General features: G+C 33.2%; 2 protein-coding genes across 3 annotated transcripts; one reads left to right on the forward strand and one right to left on the reverse strand.

The window, feature by feature from the left end:
* Nucleotides 1–1,240: 1,240 nt before the first annotated feature.
* LOC133819791 (cyclin-dependent kinase inhibitor 5) lies at nt 1,241–4,634 on the forward strand. The gene is made up of 3 exons (XM_062253131.1): nt 1,241–1,925; nt 3,755–3,958; nt 4,058–4,634. Exons 1-3 carry the CDS (start codon nt 1,402–1,404, stop codon nt 4,125–4,127), a joined length of 798 nt encoding a protein of 265 aa, XP_062109115.1. The 5' UTR covers nt 1,241–1,401; the 3' UTR covers nt 4,128–4,634.
* A 4,862-nt stretch (nt 4,635–9,496) lies between these two features.
* On the reverse strand, nt 9,497–13,333 carry LOC133819792 (cytochrome b5). Of its 2 annotated transcripts, XM_062253133.1 has the most exons (4): nt 13,184–13,333; nt 12,995–13,110; nt 10,387–10,453; nt 9,497–9,976 (listed from the first exon to the last, which is right to left on the reverse strand). In XM_062253133.1, the coding sequence occupies exons 2-4, from the start codon at nt 13,079–13,081 to the stop codon at nt 9,726–9,728; spliced, it is 405 nt and encodes a 134-aa protein (XP_062109117.1). In that variant the 5' UTR covers nt 13,082–13,110; nt 13,184–13,333; the 3' UTR covers nt 9,497–9,725. The 2 variants fall into 2 exon arrangements, with proteins under 2 accessions (XP_062109117.1, XP_062109116.1); XM_062253132.1 differs by having other exon boundaries at nt 12,995–13,315.
* Between the last annotated feature and the right edge of the window lie 395 nt (nt 13,334–13,728).

The raw sequence follows: 13,728 nt of genomic DNA on the forward strand, positions 1-13,728 counted from the left end.
TTTATGATGATGTTCATTATAATCATAGCAGGTCTCTTGTCGAAATTTCAGAAAAAATTGAATATTTTATTATGCCCAAAATAAAATTCAAGTAGTCTATTTTTTCACGAGTAAAAAAATTTGAGGAGCTGAATGTGGTCACAGTTGCTGCAGTAATCTATCTGATCTGGTGTAATAGGAATCGGTGCGTTTTTTAAAATATTTGTGGCTCGGTTGGTTCTATTAGTGACCAAGTGAAGAAAATTGTCCAAATTAGAGCTCAACTTTATAATTCAAAGCTGAATGCTAAAGAAAAAAATGTAATGTTGTCTTTAAACAACTTGTAATTGTTTGGTAGCTGCTTATTGTAGTGTGTATTGGTTAGTTTAGTTTGATTGAATATATCTCTTCCTTTCTTTAAAAAAAAAACACATAAATAATCTTAATTTTCCTGAAATTTTACAGATTTACTATGAATACAATAACACTACTATTAAAAAAATGGATCAAAATTAATTTATGTTAGTAGAATTAGATGCCAATAGTACCAATAGAAGAAAATATGGATATCATTCTTTTTAGGGAATATACTTATTTGGTACCCTGTGTTTTTGCAAAGTATCATTTTGGTACCCTCTGTTTTCAATAATGCTCATATGGTCCCCTATATTTTAAAATCATACATATTTGGTACCCTAAACTCAGATTTAATAGATAAAATTTTATCAATATGATCAAACTGTCATCAGTTATATATAATTAAATTTAAATTTGTAACTTACATAATCGACAGTAGTTTGATTAAATTGATAAAATTTTATCTATTAAATCTGAGTTTAGGGTACCAAATATGTACGATTTTAAAATACAGGGTACTATATGAGTATTATTGAAAACAGAAGATACCAAAATAATATTTTGCAAAGACATAAGGTAACAAATGAGTATTTCCCCTTCTTTTTACAAAACCAATTATCCCAAAAATTAGAATAAAAAATCAGCATCGAAATTAGGAAAGGAGTAGAAAATGGAAATGAAAATGAAAATGAAAATATCGCGATACAATGAAGAGATGATAAAATGGGGTAGAGAAGGAGAAAGAGCGAAAGTACAGTGTGGCCCTGAAACCCCAACCCCAACCCAACCCAACCCTACCCAACCCTACCCTTTCAATATTTTCCAGTAGAAAATAGTAATATATATATAATATTAACACACAGGGCCAAAAGACCACGCTATAATACTATACTATTATTCTCTACTACTCGCGAGTACAAATACCACACCTTCCTCCTCTCTACATTTTCCTTTCTCCATTTTCTCTTTCTCTCTCTACAAACGAACCCCGTCCCCCCTAACCATCCACAGTTCTCTCTCTCTCCTCCTTCTTTCTCTCTCTTCAATGAGAGATTAGCGGTGCAGATGGGCAAGTACATGAGGAAGGCCAAGGCAGCAGGCGAAGTGGCAGTAATGGAGGTTTCACAGGCTTCCCTCGGGGTTCGGACCCGAGCCAAGACTTTGGCCTTGCGGAGACTTCAGAAGTCGCCGCCGGCCAGGTCGCCGTCCTCGGCTCCGACGGCTACGAGTTCCGGCTCTTACATCCAGCTCAGGAGTCGGCGGTTGGTGAAGCCGCCAATTGTGACGCCGAGCCAAGACGGAGGCAAGAGGCAAAAACAGCAGGTGACGAAATTGGGTTGCGTGCAAAACCCTAGGGCGAGCTCCAGCCTCAGGGTGGGTCCCGTGCCTTCTTCTGGGTCTGTTTCCATCTCGCTCGAGCGCGTCCTGAACGATGTCGAGAGCGGTGGCCAGAAGAAGGCTGGTGATGAGGAGGCCAAGGAAATTGTGGGTCACGGCGAACATGTTCAACAAGGAATCAGCAATGGTGATTTGGGTATTGAAGAAGCTTCATTTGGAGAGAATGTGTTGGAATTTGAGGGTAGAGAGAGGTGGGTTATTCTTTGTTTCTCTCATCTTTGGCTGAATCATTTTCTTTTGGGTTCAATTTTATTTTTCTTTGCTGCTGCTTTTATTGGTTTCTATTATTCTTACTTGGCTACAAAATACACCAAGAATGAAAATTTGGAGAAATTTTTAGCTACGGATATATTTTATTTTTACCCATTTCAAAATTAATGCTACTAATTACAATGTTCTCTTAGTGGTTTTGTAACGTAACTGTTGTTTTAGCCGTTGAGTCCCTTTATTTTAGGGTTTCTGCAATTTCTGTCAGACTATGAAATAGGAAAATTCAAATTTTATCTTGGATTTCTCCTTTTTGTGAGGACTAATTCCAATGGCTATCTTAGCAATAGATTAAATGAAATGCACATTTTAAAAAAAAAATCTGTAAGAATTCTTTTGTCTAAATTTTTTTGAAGAGTTCCCCCCTTTTCCTTGTTGTTAACTTCTTTTCAACGTCCTTGTTTTCCCCCATTTTTTAAGAAAAAATTATAATAAAATTTGGATTGATTGATATATAAAGAACTGGGTTTCAATTTTTGGGTCTCTGCAAAATCATTTGGCTTAACCAAACTCAAATTACTAATAGACATGCCCTATTATGCTCTATAGGATTTGGATTACTTACCCTCTCTAAGGTTTGATTCTTTCCCTTATTTTAAAGTGTTTTCTCTGCAGCTGTTATCAGAGTCTGATACTTTCATTTCATCATACGTAAATGTCTAAGAAACTTTCACCTTCAAGTAAAGCTAAAGCATTTATTTTTTATTTTTTGGTCAACTGATTTCGACTTTAATGTTTTATCAGATTTTCATTGTTATCGGCTGTAGCCAAACCCCGTTCTCTCTCTCTCTCTCATTTATGTATGCAAAAATGTTTTTTTTTTTTTGTTGCTGAACCTAAAGTTATTTACTCCTTTTTTATTCTTTTTCTTTCCTTTTACTTCATGGGTTATTAGATTATTAGCAAGTGTATTTTCTTCAGCTTGATATTGTTGAATTTTTTTAGAAATTGTCATTCTGTGATTTTGGCTTGAAATGATCAATATGTTTCTTTCTCATTTGTTATTTTTGGACATAAAAGAAATGACACAATCTGTTAGTGAAGATCAGATCAAAATGTTAGCCGTTAAGGAGTTGTGCTCACTGCTCAGTTATTTCGTCAAATTACCTTTCTCTTACGTTTTCTGGAAATTTTGGTCTAGTAATATATGACTGTCAGAGAGAGAGTCTGCTGTTTCTCAAGTGAGAGATTTCAGAGCAGGAGAAATGAAAATTAGTAGTTTAAAAAAGTGTCAGATGCTGTATCTTCAGTATGGCGCACAGAAAAAAAAAATGAACTAACTTTTTTGTGGCTAAAAAGCTGAACCAAACCTAGTGTGGTTTTTACAAATGGAAAATGCAAAAAGAAAAAAGTTTTTTACTAAACCTAAAACAGTGGTTGTACTAGTAACTCTAGCATTAATGCATATTGCGTGTGTTGGAGTTGTTATTTTATGCATGATTGGTGGGTCCTTAACATTTAAAATTAGGATCATACAAATTTGATAACCCTGCTGCTATGCTATCTGCATGATTGGCTTTTGGGTTAGGTAACAGAGATCAAAAGTAACAGGGTTGTCTTTACGGGTTTTTGAAGGAAAAACTTTTTTTTTTGTTTTGTTTTTTTGGGTTTTAGTTTGTGTTGATACTTAATTTTAGCTAAAGTTCAAGCCCTTCTCTTTTCATTAAAAAACCATGCCTTGCTTTTGTCTTGTTAAGATGCTTTTGCTACATTGCTTGTAATTCCTCATGCACATTAATCTTCTTTGTGACAGGAGCACAAGAGAGTCTACTCCTTCCAGTCTGATAAGGGATCCAGATACAATCAGAACACCTGGTTCTACTACCAGGCCTACTAACTCAGCCGATACTAACCGGAGAATACAGAACTCATCTCAGAGACATATACCGACCGCAAATGAAATGGATGAGTTTTTTGCTGGTGCCGAAGTGGAGCAGCAAAAACAATTCATTGACAAGTATGCAACAATTTTCATGATAGTTGTCAAGTTCTGAAGCTTTTTTTTTTATATATATACATGTAAATTTAATAGTTGGAGATTTTCGAATATCTGCAGGTACAATTTCGATCCTGTGAACGACAAACCACTCCCCGGGCGTTACTGTTGGGAGAAGGTGGATTCCTAGACGACCGTCTGGGCTTTCCTTTCCTGCATATTCTTGGTTGAACTTGGTCTTAGAAGATTTTAGACTAGCAGGAATTAGCTTTTTTCTTTTTTTTTTTTTTAGTTGTAAAGGTGGATGGTATTATTTCCATTTTCCATCAACCTTTCTTTTACTTGTAAAGAAGTAGGGAGTATCAAAGATGTGTAGACTAGACTAATGGTCTGTAACATAACAGAGGTTATGAAGTACACAACAAATTACAAATCACAACTCCTTTGTCTAACAGATCATCATCTTAAGAGGGGAAAAGAAGAAGGAAGGAGAAAAGGGTATGAAGTATTAGTGTTAGGTTTAGGGTTCAGTCAGGTAGGTCACTAATGTATCTGGTACAGCAAAAAAAAAAATATTTACTAGATTTTGGGTCTCTTTGTACTGTATTTTCCTCCTCTTCTTTGTCCATACTTGTACTGATGGAACTTTAGAAAAAAACTCTTATGGAATAAACATGCCCCATTTCCCCTCTCATAACATCCATGTCCTTTCCTCTATCATCTTCTGTGTTCTCACCAGTTAAAATTTTGGCCTTTTTGACTCTAGTGGGGGACAATGCATCTTTCAACAACCTTTTATGACTTAGCTACCCCACATTGATATATACATCAAAATACTATTATTATTGAGAACCAAAGAACCAAGAAACCAACTGGTTGGTGCGTTTTGCTTATAATGGTAGGGTACTTTGTTTTTTTGGGTGATGTTTGGAAGAATCTTGTCCCACTTTTTATTTTTATTTTTGTTACCTAACTGTGTATACAAGGGTCACAAGTTTTGTACTACTATAGTCATTGTAGAATGGCCAATTATGAGCTCTGAACTAGCTATTATTTTATTCAATTCTCTAAAGTTTTAAGGGGCAGAGATGAGATGAGAAGATCCAGAAAGATATACCATTATATAACCATAAGCATAATGCATGAACTTTAGTAAAGGTTGTTGTCTTAATTAGATATTGCATAACAAACCTAAAAAAATAAAAATAGAAAGTTCAGAGAGCAGTAAAGTGCTAAAAAAATATATCAATTAATAGACCCAAGGAAGAAGATTCCTTTCTCTTTGTTTTATTCATTAGTCTCTTCACCCCAATTCCACATTGTAAATGGTAATATGGTTTGGTATAGGTAGTAGCTGAGGAAAGGAAACTACCAACTTTGGTATTGGGATTATAAAGAACTTTTTTGGTACATGCAACTTTTTCTTTTGCTTTGATCTATTTCTTTTAGTTACAATTTAGTACATGTTAACAAATTTTATTCTCAATACTTGCGATAATTCTCAATCCAACACAACCCAAATAAAGATCTTCAATACCAGTAGCACATACCACCAACACCCAAATAAAGAGAACAATACGTGTCACATGGGAAAGGAAAGAAGGGTTCAAATGAATCAAATCCCATTATTTTAAAAAAAATATCTATTATATAATTATGTTTATAGGATAATTTTTCTATAGGAGTTTCACTTTAAGCCTTACCGGTAGAGTTCTCAGTGTTTCTCGACCCGTGAACAGTTTTTGGCGCGACTTTTTTTTATGATCGTGTATATTGTAGCTATTTAGAGCATCCTGCAAATTTTCAGAAAATTCCGAATAGTTGACAGTACCGAAAACTAGGTTCAAACATGTTGTTTTCCACGCGCATAAAAAAAATTAGTCACGTATGCAACATGTTTGAACCTAATTTTCGGTATTGTAAACTATTCGGAATTTTCTGAAAATTTGCAGAATGCTGTAAATAGCTACAATATACACGGTCATAAAAAAAAATCACACCGAAAACTGTTCAAGGGTTGAGAACACTGAAAGCCTTACCGGTAAGACTTAAAATGAAGTCTCTATAAGAGAATTATCCTATGTTTATATATTTACATAATAATTACAGAATTCGAATCGGTTCGAACCCTTCACCTTTCGCTATAAAACCAAAGGTGGCCACCACTTCCACTTGTGCTAAAAGGTGACGGTCTATTTTTTTTTATCTAATTGCTCAAGTAATTTTATAAAAAAAAATCTAAATGAAAATAGAACAATTTTGAAACACTTATGACTTGTAAGAGAAATTTTTTGTCCTTCAAAAATATATGTCGAATGATTAAAAAATTGTACTAGTTATTAAGATGACAGGAGGAATTGTCCATGGCCATGGCCTATGAACTGTTTTCATGTGGAGATTAAGATTACCATTGTGAGACAAAAAACAAAGGCCAACTGTCATATTAAGACAGCAAAATGGGAAGTCTGCAAATGTGAAAACTGTTCATTTCCACACAAAGTCATATACAAAAGATTCCTATCTTATTCAATCATACACTATCTGCTTCACACGGCAACAGTAAATATCTTTGTATATTTGATTAATTTTTAATACATTATATTGTTGTGGTGGGTATTTAGCTAAGAAAATTTTGGTGGGTTTTTTTTATATTTAAAAAAAAGAGGGTAAATTGGTGGTTATGGTGGAAGTTGATGTTGTCTAGAATAGTACTATAGTTGAAAACCGAAGAATCTTCAATTTCCAATGAAACTATAACACATTCAAATCAAATCTTTTCAAGACAGATTATCTTTTTAAGTTTTTCAATTTGAACATTGATTATTTACTCACCAATGGAAGACCCCAGAAAACAAAATGATTCTCCTACTTGCAGGAGTGTGGCTTTGACTATTGTTTCTTAAAAGTTTTACCCTTCTGAGTAACATTTAAATTTAAGGGTGAAAATGTCTTAAAAAACTAATATATGAAAAAATGGTTGATAGCCCACCTTTGATGTCTTCTAAACCTTGATTGTGCCACCTATTATTGTTCTATTTTGAAAGTTGTGATGTAAAGTAGGAATACATTCATATAATTTCTAATTAAACATATTAATGTATCTCTTCACAATTATATTGACAGTCTAATTTAACTTTTTCTGTTCATGTAGTTTTCTTCAATTATACTTAGTAATATACCACTAACACTTGTATGAGGTATGAGGTATTTGGTATGACTTAATATGGAAAGAAAAAAATAGAGCATATTCATTTATTTGGTAACATATTTGAGATCTTTTTATTGTAAGAATAGTAATATAATTAAATTGTATTATAAATCTAAAATTTTGTATTATTATTGACCATTTTATAGTCACTTTGCAAAATGACATTCATTTGATAAATTCTTACAAATTGCTCTTCCAAACATGGTGTTGAGAATCTAAATACGGTGTTTAAAATTTTCGACAAACTATTGAGGGGGTGTCCGGGATGTCCGAAATGATATCTTGCAAAAATTAAAACAAAATTATTGTGCATAGTAACGGTAAAAATAAGATTATTTTGTCGAACACTTCGTATTATATTTTAAACATTTTTATTTAAGTGATTCTAAATATACAAAATGCACAACTTTAGATAACTTTTGAAACCACTTATGTCATCTAAACTCATAACCAATCATCTGACAAAGTTACTAGTATATAATTTTATTTTTTTCAATATATAGATAGATATGGTCATGTAAAATAGCCTAAAATATATATGGTTCTCTGCTAAACTCATCCAAATGAGGCTAAAATGTCTTCACACTCACATAAGAGATAAAGAAAACTAGGCTGATCCACCACCACCTTTGGTCTCTTAACTTTTTTCGAAGTGATGATAGTGGGGCAGGGCATAAACAGATTGACCCATTCTGTCTATGATTTGGAGGCTTATCAATCTGAAAGAGTTGTTAGTAAACGTCATCGTTTTGGACATTTGTGGTCATACATAAACTGTTAACTGTAAACGTTTCATTAAGCCTAGAAATGTAGCTGTCTCTCTTGGGTTTTCAATTTAGCATTTTCAGAACTCAGAGTATCTTTTAAGGGGTCCTGCCACCATCCCATTCTCATAAACCATTTACTATTTGATTCATAACTATTAACTAAGGTGGTCCTATACTCCTCTTACTCCTCCTTTGCATTGATTTTGACACCTCTTTTAGTTTTTACATAATTTAAAGCCACTTTTTTAGAGAGCTCTATCTCCTGAGAATATTTACAAACAGCAGCACTCATCTTCTTTTTTTACTAGATTGTGTATTGTACCATAGTGAAACACTATACAAACTTACATAAGATGATTGAAGAAAAAAGATAAAACATGCATATTATATGTGTGTGTGTGTATATATGTATATATATATATATAAATATTCAGATCATGCATATCTACCTTCATTTTATTGGGGTCCCTCCAATCTATTTGCTGTCTTGCAAACATGTGTTGTTTGTAAATTGCACTCAATCATAGGGCCAGATTGAGCTGTGGATAGATACAAAACAAACTTTAGAGGCATTACAAGTGGCTTAATCTAGGACTCCTCTTAAATAAGTATATATATATTTATATATATATATATATAAAAGGATGGTTAACCATTTGGTACCAGTATTTTTGCAAAGTATTATTTTTGTACCCTGTGTTTACAATAACGCTAATTTAGTATCTGTATTTTGAAATCGTACATATTTGATACCCTAAACTCAAATTTAATTAATAAAATTTTACAAATTTAGTCAAAATGCTCTCAATTATACGAGTTCCAAATTTATATTTAATTACTTAATTACATACAACTAATGACAGTTTGGTCATTTTGACAAAATTTTATCTATCAAATCCAAATTTAGGGTACCAAATATGTATGATTTTAAAATATAGGGTGCCATATAAGAATTATTAAAAAATAAGGGTACCAAAATAATACTTTGCAAAATTACAGGTACCAAATAAGTAAATTCCCTATATATAATCATTTAATTTATTAGGGGTAAAATTCTTATACAATCATGTACCAATATATGAACCTCAAAAATACAAAAAATTGAGTGATTGGGATTAATGTCCCTTTTTAGCTGATATGATGACAATGTTGCTGCATTGAAAAGAAAAGTCAACAATTTGGCCATTTTGTTAAACACTTGAAGAGAATTTGACACTTAAGGGCATGGTAAGGCCCATTTTTGGCCCACACTTGTATATGGGCTTTTAGTCCATAATTGTTAAAGCCCATGTCCAACACTTCTACTCTCATGCTAACACTCGAAATACCTTGTTTAAACAAACTCAAAACTTGTGATCACATACTTTGCTTGTAAATACTAAGAAAGGCTCAAAACACCCCCAAGTTTACAGAATTGTTCTTTATCCAAATGTTTCAAATTGTATTACATTTCTTATCTTAAAGGTTCCATATGCATAATATCTCTAGTAGTATTAACCAACCTGTTGCCAAGCAAGCCCAAAGTCCAATTTGTTGAGAGTGAAGTATATTGAAATAGAGATTAGAGATGAACATAGTACCATATAGTCTCCATTTATAATCTTTCTTTTTTTTACTAAGGATGAATTAAGGTCATACAATATCATTATTCTAGAGAAAAAGAAAGGACAAACACACTAAGTTACACTTAACTTAGCTCTGATCCCAACTTGCAACAAGCAACAAATACAGATAATGATGCAGTCTCAAATAGCTAGCATAACTAGACAAGTAATGGTCTATCACCAAACAAACACTAACTAGAAGTAGAGCCTTAGAGTGATTTGGCGTAAAAGCGGATGCCAACGGCAATACCCAAGATTGCAAGGGGAACTAAGAACTGCAGAAGCTTGATAATAAACTCAGATGTCTTGTCTTGATTGTAGTAAGGCTGCTTTGGAGGTGAATAAGTTGTCTTCTTTGGAATAGTTGAGACATCGATCTCGCCTACATAGTATTCTTTCAACATGTCTCTAGCACTATCACTATGACCCACATCCTCGAAATCATCCGTTGCATCCTTCCCTATTATAATCGAAAAAAAACGATAAACATGTTTTCAAGCAGTACACAATTCAAAAAACAGAATCCAACTCCAAGCTATAGTACACTGTGTATGGAATAAAAAACTTTTGAATTTACAACCTGAAAGCATGATTTTGGTTCTTTTGCAATATAGAACAGTAAAAGGCCTGTGTTTTGAATTTTTTGCAAACTAGTCTTTCTTGACCATTCTCAATCGTGCAAAATGATTATTTTGTGAAGAGTTTTTAAAAATAAGCCTTTTACTACTTTCAGGAGGTCTTCACTTTCTGTAAATATAAGTTATCACTTTTATCTAGGCTGATGTTATTTGTAATATTCCTTTCACATATGTGCAATTTATTAGTAAAGCTGAAACACATTTACTCGAGAAAAATTGGCTGAAACCATACCTGTTGCCGATAACAAAACATCATCACCACCAGGGTGGTCCTCCAAAAACTTGGTCACATCATACACCTGTTTCACCAAATAGAAAGGTTTCAAAGTTTATCCAAAGTAACTGGAATAAGTAGCCTATAAAGCTTTTAAATGATTTCATCTTGAAGGAAACAGCAACTCTTAAAGCTACAAGTTTCAGGGGAGAAAAAAAAAACCCCTCAGCTGGGGACTATATCTAAAACTTGTGGAGAAGCATTAAAAATGAGGAGCGATTACAAGAGAACATCATTCATAATTGTTATGGAAAAGGTTAGACCTACGCCCCGCAGCAATGTGCAGTTATACACTTCTCAAATTAATACTAAGCTTTGAAACAAATACTAAGATAGCAGATAACTCTTTCTGTTTAAGATCTTAGTAGGAACATATGCTTTTATATTTCACTTTTTGCTCATACATAATTTTTCTTTGAAAATAAATAAATAGAGGATGAGCATGTCTTTGTTATAGTTTAATCTCCAATTAAAAAATCTCCACAAAAAAAAAACAATGTATATCAATAAAAGAATAAAAATGGAGTGCAGATTTGAATTTGTGTGTTAGTTCTAAATTGAAAAGCTGTGGGAACTTGTTACTTGAATCAGCTCATATAAAGAAAAAAGAAAACAATATATATATATATTATATATATATATATATATATATACAGAGAGAGAAATTCAAAACCAAGTCAAGATGATACAGATCAACCCCAAGTGGTTGGGTGTATGTGTTGTAAGTAAGAGGTTTTGGGTTCAAACCCCAGCTGGGCTAATTTAACAAATTGGTAATCACTAGCTGTTCTTTATATTTAAAAAAAAATGCTTTAGTATAAAAAGGCAAAAGAAGAAAAACTTGTGTCAGGAGATGACAAGTGATCATCTACTAAGGCTACCAATTATGTATAGTCTAAAACTACATTGATCAAAGCTCAATTTATGACATTTATCGTGATAGTTGTGTCCATATTCATGCCTTTTATTGTTCCTTTTTTCAATGCATTTCTTCATGGATTTCATAAAAGTACCATCCCAAGCAAACCAGAATCATGAGAAGCCATACAACCAAACATCAATTTGCTCAGAAGCAATGCCATCAATAACTCAAACCATATAACAATGTTAGGCTAATCTCTTCCCAATCATTTGAAATTACTTGACATGTAGCCAACCCCAGCCTTGCCAGTTTCTTAAGAGAAAATCTTACAAACCTAAGAGACCATTTTGGTCGGATCCCACCTAGAATATAGACGAATCTCAACCATGGTGAGTAAGGTCACACAATGAGCTATTTGTACCAATTATAGACACAAAGTTGAAACTCAACTTTCATTTTCAGCAAATGGAAGTTTTGAATGTATGATTTCACAAAACCGGGATGCTAATGTATATTTCGCACTGTCAAAGAGATTCCCCATCACATACACAAGAGCACTCTCTATGACCTTCCACTCTCCAAAGAAAATTTCTAAAAAGACACTCTTATATTTGAAGATTTTTCTATTCTTGAAACTTATGGTCATTGAACTATAATAATTTTGTCAGTGGATTAACACAAGTCCAACCAACATGATACAGTTCAGCTTATCTCATATGAAGAAAGTCAGGAACTAAAATGGAAAATCAACCTCACAAGTCACAAGTAATACAAGAGCTGAGCAGCTTCTCAAATACATCCACCAATTAGATAAGGAATTTCCTTTTGTTGTCAAGTCCTCAACAATATTAGTGATTATGAAAAGATTTAACATTGGAGAAGGTCACACAATCAGGACCAAACATACATATAGACACAAGCTAAAAGATTCAGGCTTCTACAAGCAGTAATCATAACCATGAAGATCCAATACTGAAAGCAGAACACCAAAATCACAACAAAGACGATATACTAAATTCTAGGAAATCATTAAACACAGACCAGGTCCTTATGTGAACTCATGAAATCTCACTTAAATCAAGAAATCAAAAGTTCAAAAATAGATAACAGAGTAAAAATCTACAACCAGCTATTTTTTTATGTTCTGTGGGGATGCGTGGATTATGAAGTATAAATAGATACACCATTATATACCAAAAGAAACTTGATAAATAAATAAAAAATCATATAGAGGTATCCTAGGATAAACCATAACCATGAGATAAATCACATGCAAAGGTTTAAACTTCACTGGAGGAAAAAATCCAAACTTTGAAAGAAACCATTTCGAGACTTAAAAAAAGGAGTACGTATAACCAGTTAATTAAACGAACAACAGTACCAGTTAACATGTAATGTAATCCATCATCACCACTCCAAACATGCAAAAAACCATTAATGTTGGCAAAAGCTACTTTGTCAGGGGAAGCAAAAAAAGACAAGGCACACACACACCACACAATTTGAACAGAAGAAAAACACAGAAACAATGAAATGCCAAGTGAGATTTCAAATAAGGGATTTTTTTTCTTCAATTTTTAGTCGCTCCAAGAAGTGGAATCACAATGTAAATGCCTTATAATCTACTTGGATCAGAAGAAAAACACAGAAACAAAAGCATCCATAAGTTTATAGCAGGGATCAAGAAATGGGAAAGGAGATAACCTTGCCATTAATGATTAGCCAACAGTCCTTTGGTGTGTTGTGTTCAGAAACTTGGGCCAAAGTGAAGACCTTTCCATCACTACCCATTTGGCTCTCCTGGCTATCTTTGCGGAGTACTGAAGCGATAGAAGCGTGGGGAGTGAGAATATGAAGATGGGTATGCCTCAAATCAGATTGGAAATCAGTTACCTTGGTGGGGTAGGCACAGAAGACCTGCAAATTAGAGTAGTTATTACAGAGAGAGAAAAAGAGTGTGTATTGTTAAGCGATGATGAGAGTGGAGAGTCATTGAATTGACACTGGTGACAGGTAGGTAGGTAGACTACTAAGACTAGGTGAAAACATTGGTTAGCCTATTCAAGACCTCAGAATTGGTTGGTAATAGCGGTGGACGTATTGGTAATAGCGGTGGAAGTTTTACTTTTTTAGTTTTTTAGATGAATGGAAGTTTTAATCTAATTGGAATTGGTATAAATGACAGAAATAAAATATTGGAAGACATGGAAAGTAAAGTATAGGTACTTCTACACATTACCCATAAATTATTTAAATCAAAAAAATTTTACTCTAAATAATTACAACATATACAATTATAAATATTTTTTACAAAAAATAACTCCGAGCTAAAAATACCAAAAGGATGCACTGTACCCCTTTTTGAGGCGCATAAGAGAATCCTCCCAAAATATATTGAAAGAAAGTAATATTTTTAATATAAATTATTACTATTCATT

The sequence above is a fragment of the Humulus lupulus genome, chromosome 2, assembly GCF_963169125.1.
Source record: "Humulus lupulus chromosome 2, drHumLupu1.1, whole genome shotgun sequence".
Taxonomy (NCBI): domain Eukaryota; kingdom Viridiplantae; phylum Streptophyta; class Magnoliopsida; order Rosales; family Cannabaceae; genus Humulus; species Humulus lupulus.